At 39.2% G+C, this 27,096-nt stretch overlaps 1 protein-coding gene across 9 annotated transcripts in view; it reads right to left on the reverse strand.

Moving 5' to 3' along the window:
* Window positions 1-26,685, reverse strand: part of LOC108668090 (dnaJ homolog subfamily C member 5) — a 28,229-nt gene extending 1,544 nt beyond the window's left edge. Inside the window, exons 1-11 of one of the 9 annotated variants that reach the window (XM_047882201.1) lie at window positions 26,587-26,658; window positions 17,258-17,470; window positions 15,238-15,376; window positions 14,214-14,366; window positions 13,768-13,902; window positions 12,978-12,995; window positions 11,998-12,078; window positions 6,192-6,280; window positions 5,256-5,342; window positions 3,547-3,686; window positions 2,114-2,152 (exon numbers count right to left, since the gene is read on the reverse strand). In XM_047882201.1, the coding sequence (XP_047738157.1) occupies window positions 2,133-2,152; window positions 3,547-3,686; window positions 5,256-5,342; window positions 6,192-6,280; window positions 11,998-12,078; window positions 12,978-12,995; window positions 13,768-13,902; window positions 14,214-14,366; window positions 15,238-15,376; window positions 17,258-17,277 (882 nt within the window). In that variant the 5' untranslated portion in view covers window positions 17,278-17,470; window positions 26,587-26,658 and the 3' untranslated portion in view covers window positions 2,114-2,132. Of the gene's footprint in view, window positions 1-2,113; window positions 2,153-3,546; window positions 3,687-5,255; window positions 5,343-6,191; window positions 6,281-9,328; window positions 9,384-11,997; window positions 12,079-12,977; window positions 12,996-13,767; window positions 13,903-14,213; window positions 14,367-15,237; window positions 15,377-17,257; window positions 17,471-26,586 lie in introns of those variants that run through there. The other 8 variants (XM_047882200.1, XM_047882205.1, XM_018155228.2 and 5 more) reach the window with 8 other exon arrangements.
* Window positions 26,686-27,096: the final 411 nt, after the last annotated feature.

A 27,096-nucleotide genomic window follows, 5' to 3' on the forward strand; every position in this document is an offset into this window, starting at 1 on the left:
CCGAAATAAAACGTCATTAGAAGCAAGAGTCCAATCAACAATTAGAAAAGATCAAGGTGCATTTTATGTGGGCAGACAATAGAGTTGAAGCAATCAGAAGCGACCGGCCAGACTATTACTCTAGAATCTAGCTAGAAATCTAATTACTCTAGAATCTAGCAGGCAGGCTTCCTCACTATCATCACTACTTGGCCCATGCGGGTAGCTGCTAACCCTCTTGTAAAGAAGGAAGGGATCATTCCCGTGTCATTATGTACCATCTACCTTAGGAGATCTACTTAAGGGAAAAATCCTTACAAAGTTAAAATGTTGAACTCGAGTCCCTGGCTTCCTTGATAATCATGTTCAAAAATATATTTCCATCCAGTGCAAGACATTCCTAAATTTTACCAAAAGTGTTGATTTCATTTTATAGAAGAATCCCCAAAGTGGTTTATAATTAGAGAATTTCTTCACACGAAACGTTTAGTAAATTTATGCACTTACTATTGACATCAGTTTTGGGCTGCCAGGAAACGCCTAAACTAAATTTCAGGTGAAAATTAATAAGAGGAATTTGAGTACAAAGAGCAGACAATGGCCAAGACGGACAAGACTTGAGGTGCCATTCCCTACGCAGGAGATGAAGTTGCCTGAAGGAGTTCGTCACGTGCAGTCGTAAGGCACTACAGGACCTGGAGGAGTTCGTCACGTGTAGTCGTAAGGCACTACAGGACCTGGAGGAGTTCGTCACGTGCAGTCGTAAGGCACTACAGGACCTGGAGAAGTTCGTCACGTGCAGTCGTAAGGCACTACAGGACCTGGAGGAGTTCGTCACGTGCAGTCGTAAAGCACTACAGGACCTGGAGGAGTTCGTCACGTGCAGTCGTAAGGCACTACAGGGCCTGGAGGAGTTCGTCACGTGCAGTCGCATGGCACTACATATGACATGGAGCTGCAGCTTCTACTTCTGACACCAGATGCCGTCACTCTCACACGCTGCACGCTACCGCAATCAACAACTACAAGGCTGCACGATTGCGCCACATCAATAAGAAATAAAACTAAAGAGACTGGTAAATAACGCAAGTCGCAACAGGCTCATTCGTCTCCACTCGAATCTATGCTTCGAAAAAAATATACCATCAAAAAAGTTAGTGCAGATATTTTAAAAGTTTATTCAGAAGCCGAGGTCCAACAATCGACACAAATTCTTCGATTCAATTGCAACCTTCAACTGATGAACAAAAGAATGCAAATTTAAATTGATGAAGTTGTGAACGACAGAACTGTCGTTCCCAAATTCACTTGCTTCGAACTATTCACGTGTAGGAATATACTATCAGATGTTCTTATCGTTCACAAAAATGTGCGAGACAGCACGTATCAAGTAATCCGTGTCATTCACACGACAGCTGAACCAGTAGGCTGCTGGACGTGACGTAGCTAGCCAAGATCAACAGTCGCTATATTTTTGTTCGGCAGTTGTTAGCTGACCGTGACCCTGAGCAGTCAGCTGAGTGCTACGAAGGCAAACAAGCTAGTAGCTGATGGCGGTGATTTTTGAAAGCCTACGTTTGCTGCCTTTTTTGTCATGCTACCTACAGCCAATGTCTTCTGCTGTCGCCTCGCCCATGTGAATTAGAACTTTTCCTGACATCCATGCTTTCATGCTGTGCAATAGACAGTGGAATGTCTCGTATTTTTAACGCTTCTGAAGAGATTTTAGTCGGAATTTGAGCATAATAAACTATTTCAAGTGTGCTTCTTTATGATTTCAATCCCTTGCCGTTGAAACGGCGAAGGGGCAATGTTACGTATCCATAAAAACGGCACTTGATTGAAGGGTATACAGAGGGCATACAAGGCGGAATTAAATGAGCTAAGTTGACTGGAATTAATTCTTTATCGCCTTGGACGTGAGTTGCAAGCGTCCGCCCCTGACATCAGAGAATAATAGACTAACAATGTTCAGTTAACTAGTAGCAGCTCAGGCCGGTGACAAGTAAATAATAAAATGAACAATGAATAGTAAACAAGTTCGAGGATCAACGCAACTTTGGCAGAACAGACTATCACATCACACTCGTAGTAAAATTAATAAACGAAGGATACAAGTAAGTCTTTCACTTACGGCTTGACTGAGCGGCCGTTCAGTAATTCGAGCCCGCACCTGCACGATCAAGTAATCGTCTCATTCAAACATTTATTGATCTCATTTTCTTATAATGAGTCAGTAATTCAGTGTAGCTCCTGCACGATCTGGTAATAGTCTCATTCAAACATTTATTGATCTCATTTTCTTATAATGAGTCAGTAATATAACGAGTCAGTAATTCAGAGTCGCACCTACACGACTCCAGCCCCACGATTATTTGAAAGCCCAGTATTTTGGTTAACAACCAGTCAGTGCAGGCCGATGGGGCCGTGTGAAGAATATCTTAATTTATACAAGGAGCCTCAGCTCTCGTAGGAAGCAAATACAAGAGAATAATCAGCAACCATCTAACTTATAACTCTGCGGCTCAGGGTAAGAGATATGCTTAGTAAGATTTCATTGAAGAATAAATTAAAATGAAAAGTATGCAACGAAAGTTTCAAGGGCGGGCACCAAGAAACAGGAGAGTTAGTAGCTAAGAAGAATTTTATTGAGGCTACGGAGGCACGCAACGTGTAGCTACGTGGCTCGTATGAACGCTCTTTTCTCAATTATGATGAGTTGCAATGACAGGCTCAAATAAATGAAACACAGGACTTAGAAACGGGGAAGGACAGAAATAAAGTTTCGAAAGACAAATTATTCAAGGAGAAGAGTAGGAGACGAATTGATTAAAGGAGAAAGCTGAGCAAGTCGAAACGAGACATAATAAGCGTGACCTCTCGGGAAATAAATGCAAGACCCAGGATTTGACAATAAAACAAAGAGAAAGCTTCCTTGCCGAGAAACATCATCTCAAATGATCGAGATGCTGGTGAGAGCTGGTCACGGGTAACCTACATTGGCCATAACTAACATGTCATTAAAACATGGCAGAGATGACGACGCACGTAGCATGCGAACTAATACACCTCAGCTCCCGTAGAGTGGCCCGCTGGGGCAGGGGCTGCACGTCACCAACGTCTCGACGGTTTTGTACTCTTATAGTACCCTGACCACGTCACCCGCCTGCTGGTACTGTGCCCTGACCACGTCTCCCGCCTGCTGGTACTGTACCCTGACCACGTCACCCGCCTGCTGGTACTGTACCCTGACCACGTCACCCGCCTGCTGGTACTGTACCCTGGCCACGTCACCCGCCTGCTGGTACTGTACCCTGGCCATAGTGCCGCCACTAAACTCTACAATAAACTGGGCAGAAGTCACTACAAAAATACACAGAAGTGATGAGCAACGGGGGTGTGGGTAGGCCGAGAACCGGACGTGTGAGCGCGCTGCACAGCGGGCGTGTAGATGAGTTATTCGCCTGGCGTGTAGTCGAACAACACACCTATGGCGGCTACAGACCTGGTGTGTTGGCTAACTACACACCTATGCAGACGAGCAACACACCTGTGTGGACTACAGACCTGGTGTGTAGGTGGGCTGCTGGGCCGAGTTGAGCGAAGAGTTTTCGCTGGCGGCCTTGAAGGGGTTGCTAGGAGGGGTGGGCTGCCCCGGTGCCGGCATCGCGTACACTGGCTGCTGGGGAGGCTGCTGCTGCCCCGCCCTGCAACACAAGAGACGTGTTACTAACTCTGTAACTTGAACACGTGATGACACACGTGCATGATGTCACACATGCATGATGCCAGGCACACAGCGTACGTATCTCATGCCCATAACATCTAGTACAGGCAGCGTACATATCTCATGCCCATAACATCTAGTACAGGCAGCGTACATATCTCATGCCCATAACATCTAGTACAGGCAGCGTACGTATCTCGTGCCCATAACATCTAGTACAGGCAGCGTATGTATCTCGTGCCCATAACATCTAGTACAGGCAGTGTATGTATCTCGTGCCCATAACATCTAGTACAGGTAGTGTACCTATCTTGTGCAGGCAACACACATTCATATCAACAGTTTTGAGAAGAAAAGAAAAAGGAAAATATCATGAAGATAATATGAAGGAAAAGACAGAAAAAGTACATGCCAAGCTATCCTACTCTCAATGGGACATTTTAATTCAATTGATGGCCTCATCGCATAGAAATCATAGAAGGCGATTGGATCCCAGGTTAAAATTAACCTTTGGAAGGCCGCCTACCTATGGACCATTTCAAATGGCCGCCGACTAAGTAATGATATCAAATGGCCGCCGTCTAAGTAATGATATCAAATGGCCGCCGACTAAGTAATGATATCAAATGACCGCCGACTAAGTAATGATATCAAATGACCGCCGTCTAAGTAATGATATCAAATGGCCGCCGACTAAGTAATGATATCTCAAGCACAGAAGCTGTCAAGTAAGCCAAGGCCAAAGAAGCAACACCAGGCAGCAGGACAGACATTCGGGCAAGCGGAATACTCTATAAATAAGCTCGCTGATATTCCTGCAAGGCACTAAACAACAGGATAAGTGATAAGTAAGACATGTACCTGTTCTAACAAGGCACTAAACAACAGAATACGTAAGGCTAGCTGATATTCCTGCTAGGAACCAAATAGCAGGATAAGTGGATAAGTAAGGCATGTACCTATTCTAACAAGCCACCAAACAACAAGATAAGTGGATAAGTAAGGCATGTAAATATTCTAACAAGTCAACAAATAGCAGGATAAGTTGATAAGTAAGGCATGTAACTATTCTAACAAGGCACTAAACAATAGTATACGTAAGCAAGTCACTAAATACTCTGACCTAAGGCCAGTTGTGCAGTGCAAACGTCTACCTTGCATGTCACGATCATGTACACTCAGACAAATACATCAGGAGAGGAGGCATGCAAGCAAACCCTTTCGAGTGGCGCTGCCAGAGACGTCGATAATTAACACGATACAAGATTGTGGTTAGTTATTAATGGTCGCGGTTGTTGGTCTGAGATATATTAACTGAATATAGCGAGTTGGTTGGGTGGCGGGGGTTAAGAGTATGGGAGTAATTGATGAATATCGGAGCTAGAATAAGATTATTTTCTTATAGAAAAGTCTGTTTGGAGCGAAAATTTCGAAAACGAGGCTCGCTGGATACAGTGAATGCGAGCTAAGCCTGAGACTCGCTAGATCGACACGGTCTCCGGCAGCGCCCTGAAGCAGGTCACGTGAGGTGTTGAGTGCCGGGGACTACCTGAACGGGTTACTGGCGGGGGCCACACCCGGGCCCTCACTGGCCCACTGCTGGCCCCCTGCCGCCGCTCCCGCAGCCTGACCCGCCCTGTTAATGGCGGATGCTTTATTGGGCCGATGCTTGGGCTCAACTCTTTTGTCTAGGGATGTGCACTAATTGCCATTAATGCCTGCATAAAGTCCTGACATAAATCAGAACAAGAGTTATTGCACTGACGCGTACCACACGCACGCCTCAGGTGTCGCGTGGACAACGCGGCGCTTTAAAGAATAAAACTTGCGGGTGGTCACTTCAGTCGTGCACACGACGTGTGCTCTCGCTCTCTGCTCTCATCAGAAAATGCATACAGAATATACACTAATTCAGAAATATAGTGGTATAAGTGAACACAAACAAATTCACACAAACCAATACGTGGAATGCATCAAGTAAGGAAGAACACACACAAATTCACACAAATCAATACGTGGAATGCATCAAGTAAGGAAGAACACACACAAATTCACACAAACCAATACATGGAATGCATCAAGTAAGGAAAATAGAGCGACCAACGAGGCGTTCTTTTAACCAGACAGCGACGGAGGAGAGCGTCTGATGCTGCATCAGCTGCTGACGCACGAAACACAAGAAGAAACTTTCGTTTCGGGGGATACTTGATAAGTATCCCCCGAAACACAAGAGCGTTTCGGGGGATACTTGCAGGTGCTGCACAGTCACCATCGCAACACTGCCAGAGAAGTGTTGCCGGGACACATCACAACTCAGGCATGCACCATCACCACCACCTGAGGTACATCATACAGGCATCACCCAACACCTAACTCACTTCATAGAGGCATCATCACCACCTGAATCATATCATACAGACATCACCACCACCCGAGGCACATCATACTTCACCACCACCAGCACCTCTACCACCACATAACTCACTTGAACGGGTTGCTGGTTGGTTGCTGCGTCACGGGCTGGCCGCTTCCACCACTTGCTCCACCACGAGCTGCCTCCTCCTCCAGCTCCTCCTGCACGCCGCATACATTTCAGTCAGAAATTACAGAAATAAATTGATCCAAACACCAACATTAAAGTTATCAAACATGCGGCGATGAAGCAAAACTTACGAGGTTGTTGGAAAACTTGTCCCTCAGCCGCGATATATTCAACTCAGGCAACGTGCGCGGTCACATAGTTAAAGGCCAAGCTGTTGACATCCTTTAGGTAATGTTACGTGACATTGCGTGTCATAATTCTGAGAGGAGGTGGCTCATTAACTTATGTTGTGAGAAGATGTGGCTCATTAACTCATATTGTGAGAGGAGGTGGCTCATTGACTCATATTGTGAGAGGAGGTGGCTCATTAACTCATGTTGTGAGAAGATGTGGCTCATTAACTCATATTGTGAGAGGAGGTGGCTCATTAACTCAACTGTGAACAATGATTGCGTGGTGAACAGTTGTGAACAATCATTGCGTGGTGAACAGTTGTGAACAATCATTGTGTGGTGAACAGCTGTGAACAATCATTGTGTGGTGAACAGTTGTGAACAATCATTACGTGGTGAACAGTTGTGAACAATCATTGCGTGGTGAACAGTTGTGAACAATCATTGCGTGGTGAACAGTTGTGAACAATCATTCGTGGTGAACAGTTGTGAACAATCATTGTTAAGGGAACAGCTGTGAACAATCGTTGTGTGGTGAACAGTTGTGAACAATCTTTGTGTGGTGAACAGCTGTGAACAATCGTTGTGTGGTGAACAGCTGTGAACAATCGTTGTGTGGTGAACAGCTGTGAACAATCGTTGTGTGGTGAACAGCTGTGAACAATGATTTCGTGGTGAACACACACCACTAAAGGAAAACATGTAGGTAAGTGCAGCGCTATTCAATAAGGTCATGCAGAGAATCATAGCTAAAAGAGCTCCAATTAAAGAGAGAACAAATAACTGGTATAGAACTGCACGATACTGCGTGCCAGGCAGCAGGCAAACCCAAGCGTTACTCCACACAAATACAAGATAAATGAACAGCAGGAGCATGTGGCGGCGCTGCGTTATATAGCAGCATGAGACGTAGCGATGCTGTCCAGAGACTTCACAAGAAACATTACGGGATCAGTCCTCCTTAGCAGGGCAGGGTTCAGACATTCCAGACAACACAAATACAACTAAGCAGAGATGCACCGCAGCACATGCAGCGCCATCACAGACATCACAACTGGTGTCACAGCAACACGCGTTACACTAACAAACAAGGCACATCACAACGAGCCATTAGCCACACTACATCAAGCCACTAGCCACATCACTACATGCACACCACTACAAATATGCAATGTTGGAAATGTCCAACTCGCTCAGATCGTCCGCATCACTCATGTTGATAGGTACGGGGTGAGGGAGTGTGGTGATAGGTAGTAGGGGGTAGGGAGTGTGGTGATAGGTAGGGGGGTAGGGAGTGTGGTGATAAGTAGGGTGTGAGGGAGTGTGGTGAGGTTCGTAACTATCAATGAAAGCACGCGTTTGTACCGCAGCCACAGGCAGATGCCCTCACACGCACAGCCTGGACTGCCGCGATGCTCTAGGGCGGCGACCAGGGCCTATACTTTCAAAAAAAGTTAAGAGATCGTAAGTTCATCAGCCAATCATAGACGGTCTTTTAAGTAAAATCCACCAATCATAGACAAGAAGATAGAGCTTAAGTACTTACGTTCCCTTAGCGAGTTTTGAAAGTATGGCCCCCGGGCGCAGCACCAGCACGCCGCGCCGTTCTTATACTGGCGCATCGAGCGCGGAGCTTTACACGTCATTTGTACAACACAATATTGCGAGGAAATTAATGTCCAGAAGATTAAATACTTCACCTTTTTGACGCAGAATAGCATGGCTAGCTCATCGGTTGTGGTTGTTGTAGATACTCTTTGAATTGGTAAATTCCATTCAAACAATGCACTACGATGGGCATGACTACATTCGGGCTTCATTGCTAGAGATTGAGCTAAGAAAGCTATTTACAGTATTTGCCTTGTGTGAAGACAATTCATAACATTCCTAATGACGCGTTTCCTTCAAAATTAGTCAGTAATTATGGTTTTGGTCGTGAGTATTTTTCTAACGACACTCCTTGAAGTCTTGTTCGATTCGATCCAGAAAAGGTATCATCTAAAAGTGTTATCATTATCACCGAGACGTAGCCCCCTATCAGAGTGGGATCGTGGCCCCCTATCAGAGTGGGATCGTGGCCCCCTATCAGAGTGGGATCGTGGCCCCCTATCAGAGTGGGATCGTAGCCCCTATCAAAGTGGAATCGTACCGTAGCCCCTATCAGAGTGGGATCGTGGCCCCCTATCAGAGTGGGATCGTGGCCCCCTATCAGAGCGGGATCGTGGCCCCCTATCAGAGTGGGAACCTGTGACCCCCAGCTGGAGGAAGGCGGGTATACAAGATGGGGGGTAACATACCACTGAATAAAAGATGGGGGTAACAAGCTGCATAGTAAATTACTGCTTAGGGTAATTTAATTAGGCTAATTTACTGCAAGTGCTGCATAGTAAATTAGCCGACCAGCTGGTCACGCTACGCTCGAGGACACTGACCTGGGCACTGACCGCTCACCGAGTAGCGCTGGTTCTTGTGTCAACGTCTAGGCTGGGCTGGTACTGAGATTTGGTCTTGTTTCAGGGGACATTTTCTACATGAGACAATCATTTAGCGAGCTGATAGCCTGCATACTATTGGTTAGAGCTGAAGAAATAGATAATTAGTTGGAGAGTACAGAATGATGCATAGAATGAGTGATGCTCAAGGTAATAAACAATAAACAGTTGGACATATTCCCGAAAATGAAGATGGTGTTAAAACTGAAATAATGACTTAAAAGCAGATAAAACCATAGTAAAATCAAAGCAATTAATTATGACGAGGCATATATGAATAAAAAATTAGAAAAATTCCCAGATTTATTTGACTGGACAGTTAGCCTCCCGATAGTTTCACTAGAAGAACCAAGAAGCGCCCAAGCGAAGTGAAGGACAGGAAGCGATATGCTACAACGAAGCTATAAACCATCACCTTGTTCATCGTCTGTGTCATCCTCGGCTTGCGAATCTGTACCTTCAGTAATGGCCTGATGGGAAAATAGACGAAACATTCAGCGCCCAGTTATGACAAGTTGAACGAAACATTCAGAACTCAGTAATGTCTAATCGAACGAAAAATTAAGCACCCAGTTTTAACGAATTGAACATATATTTAAGCAACCAGTTTAGACGAATTGAACTAAACATTCAGTACCCAATTGCAACGAATAGACGAAACATTCAGCGCCCAGTTATGACAAATTGAACGAAATATTCAGCGACCAGTTATGACAAATTGAACGAAACATTCAGCGTCCAGTTATGACAAATTGAACGAAACACTCAGCGCCCAGTTATGACAAATTGAACGAAACATTCAGCGCCCAGTTATGACAAATTGAACGAAACATTCAGCGCCCAGTTATGACTAATTGAACAAAACTTTCAGCGCCCAGTTATGACAAATTGAACAAAACTTTCAGCGCCCAGTTATGACAAATTGAACAGAATATTCAGCGCCGAGTTAAGACAAATAGATGAAACATTCGGCGCCCAGTTAGGACAAATTGAACGAAACATTCAGCGCCCAGGTGGGGGCAAATTGAACGAAATATTATATAAAAAATTAGAGAAATTGCTAATTCGTTTGACTGGACAGTTAGCCTCCCGATTGTTTCACTAGAAAAACCAAGCGCCCAGTTAGGGCAAATTGAACAAAATATTCAGCATCCAGTTAGGACAATTTGAACGAAACATTCGGCGCCCAGTTAGGGCAAATTGAACGAAACATTCAGCGCCCAGTTAGGACAAATTGAACGAAATATTCAGGGCCCAGTTATGACAAGTTGAACGAAACATTCAGCGCCCAGTTAAATTCAGGGCCCAGTTATGACAAGTTGAACGAAACATTCAGCGTCCAGTTAGGACAAATTGAAGGAAACATTCAGCGCCCAGTTATGACAAATTAACGAAACATTCAGCTCCCATATCTGACAAATTGAACGTAATATTCAGCGACCAGTACAGACGAAATTGACGTAACATTCAGCATTTAGTCCTCACGAATTGAACGTGAAGTTCAGCACATGGTACTGCCGACTGAGCAAAAGATTCAGTACACATTTTGGACGAATTGAACACAAAATTCAGCGCTCGATACAGGCGAATTGAACGAAACACTTAGCACCCACTATTGACGACTGATTCGGCACCTAGTTCTGAAATATTGAACTAAAAATTCAGCGCCTAGTAATGTCTAATCAAACGAATAATTAAGCACCCATGTTTGACGAATTAAATTAAACATTTGGCACCCAGGACTGACGGATTGCACTTAAACGAAACATTCAGCGTATATTACTGACGAATTGAGCAAAATCTTCAGTGGAAAGTTAAGTTTTAAAAACAGAACGAAAAATTCATTACCCAATACTGGAAGTTTGAACGAAATCTTCACTTGCAACAACAGCACTTGCATGACGAAACACGTCAAGGAGATGCATACTGTCTCAGAGAGACTCAGTACCTACATCGTTACAACCCTACACGGCTTGCGGGGACCAACATATTTATACCACGTGTACCGCGAGGACCAACATGTTTGTACCACGTGTACCGCGAGGACCAACATGTTTGTACCACGTGTACCGCGAGGACCAACATGTTTGTACCACATGTACCGCAGGGACCAACATGTACGCAGCATAGAGTGTTCTGTAAGTATGAGTGGGGCCCGGATGAGAGGATGTTTCACGCGACTTGAAAGCAACGTGTCGCCGTCGTCACCAGAAAAGCTTAGCATCATGTGAGGAAAAGTGTGCACTTGAGAAACGCGATAGCGCGAAACCTTTCTTACTGGTAACCAAGCTTCACTAAGGAGCAGACAAGAAAAATACTCGTGTAAGTTGAACCAGAAAGCGCCATGGGCTGTTAAAGAAAGTATGAGATATATGACCACGGCAAGGAGACTGCAAGTGACATGATACGGGGGGGTGGAAATCAAAGGGCAAGATAAACTCAATAAGCCTCAGAAACCCTGGCGACTTGAACACAATCCCAGATGAAGATAACAATAAGGGAAGGAAACGGAATAAAACTCAAGGTTTATGTGAAACGAAAGCATGCGTGTCAACAGTTGTTTACCTTGCTATGAAGCACTTGGACAAGAACCAAAGTACCGACCACAATCGCGGGAAAATCCAACGCATTGATTCAACGCAAGTCATCGTAGTATTGGCAGATCAAATACAACAAAACGCTCTATTATTAGGATACATGTGGAGGATTGTCACGTGGGCAAACAAGGGCCGGAAACATCACTGAGTATTGATGCATTAGTTCTTATGTTGTCAGGGAAATTAGATTAAACTCTTGCCCAATGACTTGTGAAGAGGACACATTACCCTCTCTTTATTTGGTATCTTTGCTTCACGAGCGACAAGTAAATGAAATGCGATGACAGCAAACATAAAATAAAAACAAATCCGTTTCATGAAATAAAAAAAATTAAGGTATTAAAAGAAGGTAGCTAAGTGATGCAAGTGCTAATAAATATTGATTTTTGAACCAAAAAAAAAGGGATAAGTGAGGCATGAGATGAGAGAATTAAATGAAATTTTAGCCTAGAAGAAGCGGCCGGTGAAACTGAGGCTGGGAACTGACCTTGATGCCCGGCGCCGCCGCCGACGACTTGGGCTGATCAGTGACAGGGTCGCTAGGATTTTTCGGCTCCTGATTTTCCGGCTGCACAGTATTGAGTGATACTCCTGAGCACACACTGCACCTATACTGCACACAGCGCACTACACTAGCATCCTACCACTACACACGTGTACGCTACGTGCTCCGTTCACGTACACACAACACACACACACGTACATGAGCGTCGTGTCCTGTACATCTCATCATCCATGACCAGCAGCTCTGCCGTGGTGCATGCAACACCGACACGTCAACGTTTAATGCAAGTCATTAAGTCTTATTAATTAATAAGTTGATCTAATAAGCGTCGCATCTAGAGGCTAGGAAGAGGAGGGCCGGAGCACAAACTAGCCCGAGCCTCGACTATAAATGAGGTAGGATTAGCAACTAGTAACTAGATGGCAATTCACACTAAGTTTTGATTAATGGTGTGTTTAGGATTAAAACATACCAAGCTTGTATGTTATTTAAAGTTGTAGAATACAAAGTAAGCAACAAAAATAAGGTTGACTGAAATAAGATGGAAAAGCTAGAGCAAGCGTATCAATTTTGCACAAGGACACTCATCAACAAGAATTCTTCAATTTCTTCTTCAATACTTGGATTCTGCAGCAAACATCATTTATTTTCATAGACAAGTTTTAAAATTATCACTATTAAAAAGTATTAAAAAATGACACTGTTCGCATGAACTGATCATTGAGCGAAAAATGAGATCAAAGTTAATGATTGACTCGTAAGATCAATTTTGTGCGCCATAATTCAGCAAAGCAAAGAGGGAGGCGTTGAGTAATTACATTTGCTGAAAAGCTTGTCTCGTGCAAAACAGATGCGCCGACAGCAAAGTCGAGGTCTACGAATACATTAACGTGTCAACGCTACGTGTATCTGCAGCCTGCAACTGAGGGTTACCTTCAGGAGGCAAAGCGCCAAGGTCTTACCAAGAGATCAGCGTCAGCCTACACCAGCAGCAGCGTGCAAACAAAACAATCCAGTAAATGCTTCATACCAATCTCAGGTCAGGAGCTTCAGTAATGTGCCTAATTAATTAACTTGTCTTTAAGAACATTGCTTAAGGGTTAATTTTCCTTCCATTCCTCAGATAAGTCGAAATATTCCTGCCTCTAAAACATATGAATTAATAATGGCTCAGTTTCACGCCAAAGTAAACAAAAAACATTTTTAACGTATGAATAAAAATGAATCAGTTTCATGCCTAGGCAAAACAACAATATTTTTTCCCATATAACTTCTATGCCTTATTTGCAAATATATCTCATTCCTGACAACTAAGTCAACATTTCATTCTGCCCGCAATGAACTTCAACAAATTAAATTAAAAGAAAGCAAAACATTTCAACTTTATGGACAAGAAGCTAGAATTCGATTAATACTCGGCCAATTAAATTATTGTTAGGATCAAAGTTAAAAGTGAGCCTCAATGCTGAGCTGGGAGCCCTATCGTCAATTAGGCTTGCAAAAGAAACACGGGCACTTGTTAGAACCAAAGGCGGATTAACTAATTTTTCATATAATTACAAGAAAAACATGAACAAAACACGTATTAAAATAAAATAGCCTGTCTTTTAAAGTAGTGTAGTGAGCATTAAATAGACACAGAAACAATAAAGCATCTTCGTACAATTTTTATAGTGAAGCTTTATAAATTTGCAGGTACTGAGCATTAAATAAACACAGAAATAAGGAATAGGCAAGAAAGAAGGGACTGACATTGAGGTTCTGGTAGTCGCCGCTGTCCTCGGGTGGCCGGGGCTTGCACTTGCCGAAGCAGAAGTTGCAGCAGCAACAGAAGCAGCAGCAGCAGAAGTAACCCAGGGTCGCTATACCGCAGAACAAGCACAGCGCCTGCAAACAACAAACTAATCAATCTTCTCTTCTTGAGACATAGACTTGGTCACTAAAAATGTATTGCATAGTTGGAAAAGCGTTTTTTCTTTACAATCGCAATGACTGTAAAGATAAAGATTTTTTGATGTTGGAACAGGAGTTTTGTATGCAACAATGTTTGGTCAGTTAGAAAAGCAGTTTCTATTTTAAAAAGTTGTGTCTTGAGTAAAATGTCAGCCATGTCACGACAAAAAAAAAAACAAACTATAATATACTCATATAAATGCAAGTATACAAACAAGTTGTACGTTATTGGTCTCCGCGAATACCTTGCACCAGCCCGAGTTGACAAGGAAGTATGTGTTGACATTCTCCTCGCCGAACTGCTCAGCGATGTACAGCCCCAGGGAGCCGTACGTGTCGTATATGTTGCGCTTGGTCTGGTCGCTCAGGATGCGGTGTGCGTGGTTCACTTCCTTGAACTGTGGGTCAAGGAGCATGAGAATTTCTGGCAACATGGGTAATGTTTGGCAGCACAAATAAAGCTGCAAGCATCTCACTTGCTTTTAAAAAGTGCCGCGAGAGCTTATATAAGTGCTAGAAAGGGAGATCTGCCTGGGCATGGTCAGAAAATATTGTTTGACGCGGCCTCAGGATGTGACCAAGGATCATAGAACTTCACAAGTACTAAAGTTCTGACCAAGAAGTCACAATGTTCTCTACATGTTCAGTATCATCATCTAACAAGGATCATGAGACAGATACTTTCATAAGTACGAATTGTGTGTTGATAACACAGATAAACTTTACAGTGTAGCAAAAATAATTATTCCAATATAGTGCTATGCAATCCTCTGTAAAATTAATCATGACTGTGGTATATGGTCATTGATTGAATATTGTAGTTCAAAATTATGTGTACAATAATTCACTGCATATTACTGTAAACTGTACATCACCAGCACTTCAGGCCCCCAGCACACATATTAATTTCATTGAACTTCTAATCATCCATTAATTACCACACAATAGCAATCATCCATGACTTGATAATCCACAGCATCAATCATCCATGACTTGTTAATCCACAGCATCAATCATCCATGACATGTTAATCCACTGCATCAATCATCCATGACTTGTTAATCCACTGCATCAATCATCCATGACTTGTTAATCCACTGCATCAATCATCCATGACTTGTTAATCCACTGCATCAATCATCCATGACTTGTTAATCCNGCAGCCCTCATCACATCACAGCTGCAGCCCTCATCACATCACAGCTGCAGCCCTCATCACATCACAGCTGCAGCCCTCATCACATCACAGCCCTCATCACATCACCAGACCTTCTCAGCAGCCTCAGGGTTGTTGGGGTTCTTGTCAGGGTGATATTTGAGGGCCAACTTCCTGTAGGTCTTCTTTATCTCTTCAGGTGTGGACTCTTTTGGCACGCCCAGCGTCTGGTACAGCGACTCCCCCGTTGTGCTGCACATCAAACATATATTGCATCAAATATTACTTTAGCAACTCAGCATGTCAGTTAGAGAACTTGTGTGAAGCTCTGTCTCTCAATTTTGTTTATAAATATTGTCTTAAATAAAATTATTTATCCTTTGAGTCTATTGCTGATAGTTGGCTTTAACAACATACAAGAAACAAAATGTTACTAAAATGGGACAAAGAAATGTAACTAGATATATAATGCTTCATTAAATGTTACTCAATATAGAGGAAAAATCTCCCATCATCTAAAACTCAAACAATACTTCTTCTTCTTCTTCAGCTTCTCAGAAGGATGAATTTTACAAGCAAGTTCCTAACAACTGTACTAGAGCTCTTGAGATGCATCAAGATATGATATTGAGTTACTAAACAACAAAAGACAAACCCCTTGAAATTTTGAGCTACACTAAACATTTTACATTCTGTAATTTCTACCCATCTAAGCCATCCTCAAATTTCTACATATCAACTCTTGAAACTGCTATATATTTTCTCCCAAAATGTAACACCATCAATGCAACTTTAAAGAGAAGAGAGAAATGGAAGCTTGTGCAAAATGAATCCAAATGATGCATGGGCACATGTTGCCAGATGTTGAGTGGGCCAACAGGGAACAAGTTGATAGCAAAATAAATGAGAATTTTAGCAGACAGTTCAGAGTGATAAGAAAAAATCCTCAGCATCAAGTTAGGACATCACAACAAAGGTTGGCACTTTTAAAATAAAGAAGGAATCAAATAATTGATTTTTATAATAAATTTACCCAAACATAACATAAGACATAAAAGAACATAATTTTTTTTTCATTTTTTAAAATTTGCCTGCTTGTCTGAGTTTATGATTGACTTGAGGGACCTCTTGATAAGGAAGTATGCATAAACACAATATTATACAAGTCATCAACTAAATAACCATTCAAATTTCCTGATCACCCGAACATGAGGAACTCCATTAGGCCTAGCAAGAAGGTGCCATTACACTTGTGTATTGTGCTTTTTTACAAATCAAAACATTTGAACATGATCAATTTCAGCTAACAGGTTTTTGCTCACCATTGTTGTAGAAACCATCAAAGCTAAAAGTTATTTTAAGAAACAGAAGGGATATAAATCTATTAATAAAATATGAACAGCAGAAATATTACACTCATATTAGTTAATTATATATATTAGCTCCAAGTTAAAGAAAAGTGAGGATTTTTCCCAATAAATTCTCAGGTATAATTTACTCAAGCTTTCCTGTTGTTTTGTTCCCAGCTCAATGTACACAGGGACACAAGAAAATCATCCAACACCAGCAGCCTAGCAGGAAAAAACATTCATCCAGAGGAGATCTTGCATTAACAACATACTTCATAGCTTCATGGCAAGAATGTTAAAGCATTACTGTAAATTATGAGAGCCAGCAGGAGCTTCTCTTTCACAATAAAATTTTTTATTTCATGATAGAATTTTCCCCAAACATAAAAATGATTGATATATAATGAGCTCAGAGTAATAAAAATGAAAAAGATATATTTTAAATGATACATTTGTACAAATCTCATATTTTCAAAATCTGGCATAGCATCATAATTTTGGAATAGAAGTAAATATAAATTGAAAATAGCAACACCACAGATATTGAGCATGGTCATGATAAATTTTGAATGAATATTTTATAAAAGGCTTCAAAGAACTGCGTCAAAATCACTACTAACATGACTGGTGACCTACAATACAGCACATCATGTCAAAGCAACACAGTTCAAAATGAAACAATTTATTGGACATTGATGTATACTGTATGAGTATACTGATAAAAAGCATCAAGACCAACACAAGTAACAAGCAATTACATTGTAAGGAAAAATAGATTACTTACGAATATCTTCTCTCATCCATGGTGTTTGTTTTAGGTCACTATAAACTAAAGAGGAACTCAAAACAGAGTTAAAGGGCACAACAAGCAGCACTGAATAACACGGCTGGGGTTAGGAGGTGCCTTCATCTGGGGTGAACAAAATGCTAGGGTATTAAAGGCAGAAAACACTTGATTTAAAATTAAACCATCATGCAATCATTAACCCTGAAGTGCCTGTGGGGTGGACCATAGGGATTTACAAGGATTAAATTGACATGACCTTTGAGAGGAAGTTTGAATCAATTAAATGAACAACATCTATGTACATTTCAATATTTTTTGGTAGCATTATATTACATTGATTGGAGAAGCTCTAAGATGATAATAGATCAAAATTATATACATTGATAAGGGAGCATAAAACAAGTTGGGAAGAACTAAAAGTGCTCATGCAATTAATAAACTGCTAGAAATATATCAAGCAGCATAACCATAAATGAAAACAGCCAATAATTTGATGGCAAGAAGCCTTTGATGATAAAAATGTAAACAACACAAAAATAAAAATATTCTTTGTCAATAATATACACAGCATGATTGTACATCAGAATGCTTGGGGGTCTAGACTGTATGGCAACAGAGATGGGAAAATCAAATGATTCAACCCCATTACAATGCTGCAATCCAAATAACCAAAGCTGAGGAGAAGCTAGAGACTTCAGTCACTTAAAACAGCAGGATCATCTTTCACTTAAGAATTTTCATGCTGTTAAATGATGGTTATTAATGAGATTTCCATTAAGGCAGGAAGCATCTAATAAGCATTTGCTTTGGAGCTGCTACATCAAAAGGATCCACAGCACTGCAGCAATATGCATATAATTCATAGGAATGCAATACTGTTTGGTTGTAGAATTTTTCTGCCAAGCTATCACAGATAAGCTATCTCCATGCCTCAGGCATGGAGATAGCAGAGCCTAGCAGATCATGTCCAGTTAAGGGCAACCATATCATAATAAAATAACTCTGAATGAAATCAGGAACACTTCATATTCAGGACACATTACTGAAAATAATTTATGCATGTGGAATAAATTGAATTAGACAAATGTAACCTGGAATGATAACCAATAGTAACATTTCCAATAAGTTTTAGTAAAAAATTACTTCAATTTATGAATAGGAACTATTGAGACTGAGATTTATATATATTTTTTTGCAACATTGAAATTATTTTTTGTTAATAACAATAACAATTTATGACAGGTTATTCAACGGAAATTTGAATTTCACCGATTTATAAACAAAGTTCAATTTCAAAGAGAGAATTTCATAGAAATGCCATGTTTGTGGTGGGTTTGAACCAGTCTATCCCTTACTAAAATTACTTTATCAGGAATATTCAATGGAGTTTAATATAACAGGAACTGACAAGCCAGGATTTATATATATATTTAACAGGGGCATATCTCTGTTATGTAGTTCATGGTTCCTATTTCACTTAGGGTAAAAAAATCTAATAACTTGGCTTTTCAGTCTCTTAAGCTCATTTCGTAGCTGCAAAGAAGAAGTCTATTCAGCAAACCACATGCATGTGCATGCTCTAGATTTTGCATAAAGCAGTTCAAAAATTTACATAAAATAAATATTTTTTGACAATATGTACAAAGATCTATTGAAGAAAAATGGTACTTATAGATTCTTATTTGCATTAATTAAGCTGATTTTATGCACCTTTTGTAGCTGCAAAAAGGGGAATTTAACCACAAATATGTTTGTACTTCAATTTTTGCATTAGGCAGTTTGAAATTTATATAAAATGAACACTTTTCAACTAAATGTACAGATATAATGAGAGATTACAGTGAAAAATTGAATTTATAGATTATTTGCAATGGTTGCAATGTGTTGGGACTCATTTTGAAGCTGCAAACAAGGCGCATTAAACAAAAGCAAATAGCATGGATTTATATGTAATACTTTTTTTGCGTAAGGCCATTTTGAACTTTTATAAAATGACCAGAGTACGGTATTCAAGAGAATATTGAGCATTCAAGACCAGAGTATGTTCAAGTATACCTGTTATACTTGAAAAATTGCATTAGAAAATTATTATTTGCGTAAAAATTGACAATAATACGTCTAAGAATCCATGATGGTACCCTTAATCCAAGTAATTTCCATGGAAAAGCTGGGGCTACAGCATCAAGCCATTTTTTCTTGTGTCAATCAATTTTGATTATTTGGCTCCCCTGAACAATTAAAATTTCCATAATATGCCTTCTTAAAAAGCTATATCCGATGATTTTCAAGCTAAAGCATTGAGAGATATAAAATTAGATTTGTAAAAAATATATCTAGCGATCCACAGATCACTTTTCTTTATTTTGTTTTAGTTTGGATTACATATTGAGAAAAAATGGGGGAGGGTAGAGGGAAAAATGAAAAAAAAAAAACATCATTTTATGTTTTCTAATGTTTCTATTCTAATCAAATTCTATGTCTCTCAATGTTGTAGCATGTTCATTGAATGAGAATTTTTACAATACCGCCCTTTTTGCCATTTTCTATATATTTCATGTTTTCTTTCATTTTTCAAAATAAATTTACATGAACAAAAAAAAAATAGTTAATTTCTGTTTTGAATGTGTGTAGCAAGGTTCAAAATAATCCATTCATAAATAAAAGATTTTTTACCCAAGCTCCCCTTAAAATTACTCTAATGACATGGAGCTTATCCAGAATTATTGCTCATTAACATCACAGATATACTAGCTTTGACAATATTCTACTTGCTTGTGTCCTAACTTAGATGTGGAAGTTCTAATTTTATACTGAAGTTTTACAGCTACAGGTATTTAATTTGGATGAATTCAAAAACTAAATGCTCAACCTTGAGATTCAACACTTCATTGTATGACGTTTTGCCTGAGGAAATCTAGGCACAAGCAATCAAATGATGGCTTGGAAAGAAGATGCTTCAAGAGAAAAAAGACTTTGTGTTATTCAAGGGCTCCATGAGCTTTTGTGACATTATACTAGCATAATGCTTTTTTATTTACAGTATACAGGGTCATCAATATTTAGTGTTACATTGTTTTTTCAAAATCAATACACTTGCAAAACAGTCAAATGTGTTGTATGGAATCATGTCGACTGTTCTCCAGAAGGACCTAAAGTTGTCCCCATTCAAGCATGTCAAAAAACACTGTCTGCTCAAGTTGTTGACAAACGCCTCCAAAGATCCAAGATTCTTCTTTCCCGCATTCATGATGGCACATAAGCGTCTACAACTCGTTATTGATGCAGATGGTGGACATATTGAATGAAATTGTGGGAATTGTATCTCTGAACCTCTGCCTACAAAAATACATTCCTAAACATTCACAATTGTGTTTCATTCATAGTTCTAACCACTCAAAGTTGTAACGCTAAATATTGATGACCCTGTATATAGTGCTGACCTCTAGAAAAAACCCACTTCAAATAAATAAAAAAAAAACAATTGCTAGGTATACAATAATTTAAGTATGGAAAAGTTTTCTAACATGCTCTCAAGACACTCAAACCATCACAAAATTCACAATGATATAATATAAAAAAGAGACCATAAGATCTTTACTTCATACCAAAGTACATTTAATGATTTTTGTAAGCTCTCATGATATTTGAGAGATTTGTCATTCTTATACAGAATTACTGAAAAAGTAAGCTTCAAAGTGGTGTCAAGGAACTTATTTTATGTCATCACTACAAGAACTTTCTTTAAAATCATAGTTAACTTTCGACTAAACCTAATTTGCATATTATGGTTAATCAAATCAGTGCACAAAAAAACCCAAATTGGTCCTTTAAAAAAATCTTTTTTTTTTTTTTTACTGACATTCTCATTCACTATGCTTTTTAAGGCTATAAATTCATTTTTTATGTTATTTTTAGTTGAAACCAACTCATAAGTCATTGAAACCATTTAGAAAAATTAATTATAACTAAAATCCCAGTCAAGTGTGTGAAATTAGGGCAGCAAAGCACATACATAGACTTTTGTCTTGTATCAATATTTTGGCTCCAGAAATAGACAAAAATCAAAGACCTCTAGTAGACAAATGCATCCTGATGTTTAGACTCCTGCACTTGGTGGACTTTTTTCCATTCAAGACAAAACAGTTTGTCCAGGTTAGCAATACAACTGAGGCAGTTTACAGCACTACATGGGAATTCCAGGAAAATACTGAGACAAGAAGATGTCCTGGTTAAAATGGGAGTTTCAAATTTTCCCAGAATTTCCATCTTTTATAGTAAGACCAAGTGAGACATACTAGTTAACCCTTATCATGTAATAAGAATGATGCATTGTTTCAGACATTATCTGAACAACATTTCGTCTGCTTAATATGTTTCAGTCATATTACTATGTAAAATGAAATTGCTATTGCCCATCTAGCTAATTTGAAGTGCCAGAGTAAAATTGTAAACTAATTTTTGTAAATAGGCAAAGGGAGGAATTGTTGTTACAGATTTCTATGTCATTTTACTTTTGATAAAAAAACAAGTTACACAATTGAACAGCTTGCAAGTCCCTCAGTTCTGAATGGATCTACATGAAATTTAAAATATATTTAATTAATTGCCAGATTCTGCAGTAGGAACCAATGCAAATTTTTATGTTGATTTGTTTTTATTTAAACCACGGTCAGTACTAATCATCACTAATTACCAGGCTATGGGCCTCATATACAGGGGCACTGCTTGGTTCAAATGCTAATAGCAAGTAGTGGCCAGTAGCTTCCCATTATGAGCCTTCTTCCAGCCAACCTATTTTTATTGACTTTTGCCAGGGAAACAAATATGGTTCTTTTCTTACAATTTTTGGTTTAAAATTAATGACAAACAAACAAGAGATGAGAGCATAAAGAGAGCTCTCCACTTGGTTGGAACTAATTACTCTCATCTGCCATAGGCACAGGTTGTAAAGGCATAAAAGACTTTCTTCAATCTTTTGCCAAGGTGTTGACTTTGATTTTGGTTAGCCATTAAAACTTATGATGTATTCATCTACTTTTCTCATGTATGTCTCAACTTTAGAATTCAGTGGAGCCTCAACTTTAGAATTCAGTGGAGCCTCAACTTCATTGCAGATGTCCTTAAATTGGCCTAATGCTGTGTCATATCAGAGTCTTTGATTTAGCTGACATTATGTTTCTCCAGCCTTAGAACTAACCAGCGCCAGCACAAAAAAAGATGTCTATGTATGCCCAATGTGTTGCCAGTATCAACCATGTAAATATCGCCTCAAAGTTTGCACCAGTAGCACCTACAAAAGGGTTAACAATGACTCCAAACATACATAACTAAAGCTGGTAATAAAAACTTAATCAAACTGTACCATTAATGACACGTAAGTTGTCATTTAGCAGATACTTCACTTACCTTTCTGCTTGCCACTAAAAAATATGCAATACAAGCCAGAACTACAATTATTAGGGTTTGATTATTGAAAACCATGATGACTACCCAAACTGGAGAACTAGGCAGGAGCATAGGAGCTACCCATGAATCAGACAAAAACACCCATGAATTACGCCAATTTCACCTGATTTTATGACGCTTCCAATTTCTTTAGAAAAAAAAAACATTCCATCACTAACAGCAATTTTTGTCATCACCCGTGAAACCATCTCTTTTACCCAGGGTTTCAGGAAAGTTTTGTAAAATATTCCAGATTGGATATTGGGCAAAACTTTCAAAACATTGCTGTTTTGATTGCTCTAGAAAGAGGTGGTTCAGTTAAGCCCAGTTATACCTACATGTTAGCTTGTTAATATTGAAGGCTAGTGACTGAATTACTGTGGTAAGGTTATTAGCATTGGCAGTAGGTATGTATATACCAGTGGTTCCCAAACTTTTTCAGGCTGGCGCCCCCTTTGGCTCCCTGGTGAATTTCTATTGCCCCCCACAGACACATATAAAAACATATGCCTCTTTCTTGAAATTTAGTATGCTGCAATTTTAGAAGATAAAGGTTAAACAAAAATGTGNTGTTGAGAGAGCGGCACAGTAGAGATGTGTATAAGAGACAGGGGGTAACAAAGACCATCACTTTTTTTTAAATTACATCAAAACTATGAGAGGCAGGAGCCAGCAATTTATGGTGAGTAAAGCTAGAGTATAGACCTGTATTTTGCATGTTTCAATTTAAGTTTAACTTATTTAGTAAAAAAATGGCATCATTTTGAATAAAAAAAGTGGTCAAAGTTACCCCATTTTACGGTATGGCAAAAACAAATGAAGGCAAAATTTAAAAAAAATTCACAAACTAAACATTACCGTTAGGTCCAAATGAATATGTGTACCAAGTTTCAACGACTTATGTTCATTAGTTTGAGAGATATTCCTTGATCATTGAATTGATCCGGCTGTTAATTTGTCCGAGACATAAACCCAGGACAGGTTAAATAACAGATCTGGGTGAAAAAACCATTGCTGGGAGTCACGAGGTGCTGCACGTGTTGTGTACAAATTGTCAAACAAACGTTGAAACTTCTGACTTTAACTTCGGTCTGTTGCCCCCTTATCGCCCCCCAAATGCCCTCATTTTCCGTACCGCCCCCCAAAATCTTTCCACCGCCCCTAGGGGGGCGATATCGCCCACTTTGGGAACCACTGGTATATACTATTATAATTTGTATTTTTTTGGTAATTTTAATTAAATTTATGTTCAAGCAAAAAATTTATCAAATTTATCACAATAAATGACAATTTAACAGCCAATATTCAAGTAGAAAGGAGTTTTCCTATATTGGGCAAAAACTTGGGTTTATTATTGGGTGGCTACACCTAGGATTCTGCTTCATATAGTTTTGCAGGAAAAAGATTTTCTATCTTTTTAGTCTGGTGCATACCTGCATATAGTAATAGTAAGGCAAATTTCAAATGCATTTGAAAATCTTCCACAGATAATAAAATTCCCTTCAAATTGTGTAACTATACACTGGTAGGTAGTAGCAACAAAATTAGTAATAATATGCATTTAAAAATGACTTTTTAAAGACAACACTTCTGAAGAATCCAGTGTCTTTGTCTTCTTGGATGTTACACTTGTACAATGAATTTATAATTTTATTTCAAATATTTAAAAAAAAATATTTTTCAATTTTTCTAAGATATCAAAATTTTGTAAATTTTCAAAATTATTTATTCTGTTAACTGATTCATGTATTGTCTCTAATTTTATGCAATTGTGCAAAATTTTAGCTTGATTGGACAGGTCAAATAGGGTAAACTCGGTATATTCCGACATCATGGGTAATTCCGACACTTCTCAACTTTTTTCCTTTATATTAAGCGTTCTCTTAGTTCCATGCATTCGTTGATGGTTGAAATAGTGACGTCATAAAGTCTGTGAATATATTAGGAATCCTTTAAGTATACTTGTATTTGCTGATTTCAAGTGGTAAATAAATTAATAGATGATTAAGTTTAGAGAGGGTTTTAGACACATAAAAACTAATTCCGACACAGCTTGGAATTAGACACACACAGCTTGTTCTGAGCTGTTATATTTTTTATATTGGAAAAAAATTTTTTCAAGTTTTAAAATCATGTATACTGTCAATTGATTTATGCAATGTCTCCAACTATATGAAAATGTGCCAAATTTCAGATCAATTGGACAGGTAGGTAGAAGTGTATTAAATTTCGATTATAAGATTTGTAGCAGACAGACAGACAGACAAACAAACAAGAAGTGAAGTTGAAGAGAAGTGTTGTAAAAATAGTGACAATTAAGATAAAAAAAGATTTTAAATTAACAGAAGTTAAAAAAAACATCATTCAAATTTAACAGACATTACATAGTAGCTACTAAGCTAGGCCTAACTAATATTGCAACAAATCAGTTTTGAATGAAGTTATCACAAAAAATATGAATAAGTGATCAAACTTGGCTTAGATCAACAAATTACAAAATAATTAGTGATTAAGTAATGAACTTCAAATAAAAAGTGCATTGCAACCTTTTATTTTTTTTTGCTTGTAAAAGTTTTAGGTATACACAGCTTGAATGAGAATGAATAACCAATCTAAAGGTTTTGACCGGAGGTCAGCACTCACACAATTCCAATTCAACTTCAAGGATACCTCAGACTCAGAGTGACAGAGAATTGGATGAGTAGAATTGCTGACCAGATGAGTAAAATTGCTTTGGATGAGTAGAATTGCTGTGAGTGCTGACCGGCATAGTGGCAAACCAGAGCTTTTTTAGAATCATTTCATTTTTAATTTCCTCATTTACTCAAGATTTAAACAAATTTCTTAAGTATTATATTTCTGGTATCCAGGATACCTACTTTACTGGTCTACTTATAGCCATAGGCATAGGACTCAAAAATGAACTTGAGGGAGAGTCTAAAAAACTCTATGCTTTGCCACTATGCAGTGACCGGAGGTCAGCACTCACACAATTCCAATTCAACTTCAAGGATACCTCAGAGTCTCAGACTCAGAGTGACAGAGAATTGGATGAGTAGAATTGAGTTTGAGTATATGAATATGACTACCAAGTCTACAGTCAATGACATTGACAGTTTTTGACACCTAAGTCGCCACTGAGCCGCTGAGCGTCTGAGCCACTCAACAAATAGCGCACTTACCATTTACCAAGTCATTCGTCAATAAAAACCTTATAATACTGGTCATAATATAGTGGTTAGAATTATGATTTGAATGGTAATGGTTCTGTGGTTCGATTACGTTCAAGTTACGAGTGTCACTTACGACTACCTCCATAGTGGCAAAGCAGAGAGTTTTTTAGACTCTCACTCAAGTTCAATTTTGAATCCTCCAAGTAAACCAGTAAAGTATCATGGATACCAGCATTATCATACATAAGAAATTGGTTCAAATATTGAGTAAATGAGGATGTTAAAAATGAACTAATTCTAAAAAATCTCTGGTTTGCCACTATGCCTACCTCTAGCTACCAGGCTACCGTACTACGGAGCTGTTTCGATCGCGCTGGAATTTGAGGATGTGGTTGAGTTTCGTTGATGAAATAGTTTCTTTTAAATGCCGGTGACTCAAGTGCTATGGGCGTAGGGCCCTTATCGGCATTGACGGTAGTTAAATGATATAGTAAGGCAGAAAAAGGCACTAAGTGCACCTACCGTAAAATATTACGTTAGCTTAAACTATACGGAAGATGCTGCTAGTACGAAATCTTACTTATGTGATATAAGGAACACGATTAAACTTTCTATTCAAAAACTTGTGTACTTGAACCATAAAAAAACATTTAAGTAGTACAAAGTCACAGAAACAGATAATGACGTGCAAGAGATCGAGCCACTCACGATAACTTCCGTCTATCCATGATGATTGTGAGAAATTTTGATATCACCACACTCCCAACACCGCGCTTATCCAACTGAATGATGAAGCAACTCGGGTGGTCGCGGCTAAGGAGAAGTTCGATACGAGATTAAACAAATGACGTTCGAAGAGCGGAATAAACAAATCTGGAAAAATAAATGAAAGGAAATTTATTAGCAACTTTGCCTTGTATGACAAAAATGCAATTTAAAATGAGAATAGTTGGGTCTACATGTAATTTTTGATGATTAAATAATATTATGGCATCGATTTTCTGCACAACTACTGCCATGTAGAATAGAATAGAAGTGTCGGCGTTGAAGAAAGGAATATACACTCCAACAAATAAGATTGCGAGCATTTAGATACTTGGTGAACCAAATTGTTGGACAAGAACCACCGTTCACCCATTGAGATTATAGGTATATGGTTGTTGAACTTTAATTCACTCGTAAATTAGATGAAAAAATGAATTTTTTTTATGCCTCACT

Source organism: Hyalella azteca, unplaced genomic scaffold (assembly GCF_000764305.2).
Source record: "Hyalella azteca isolate HAZT.00-mixed unplaced genomic scaffold, Hazt_2.0.2 contig9897, whole genome shotgun sequence".
Lineage (NCBI taxonomy): Eukaryota > Metazoa > Arthropoda > Malacostraca > Amphipoda > Hyalellidae > Hyalella > Hyalella azteca.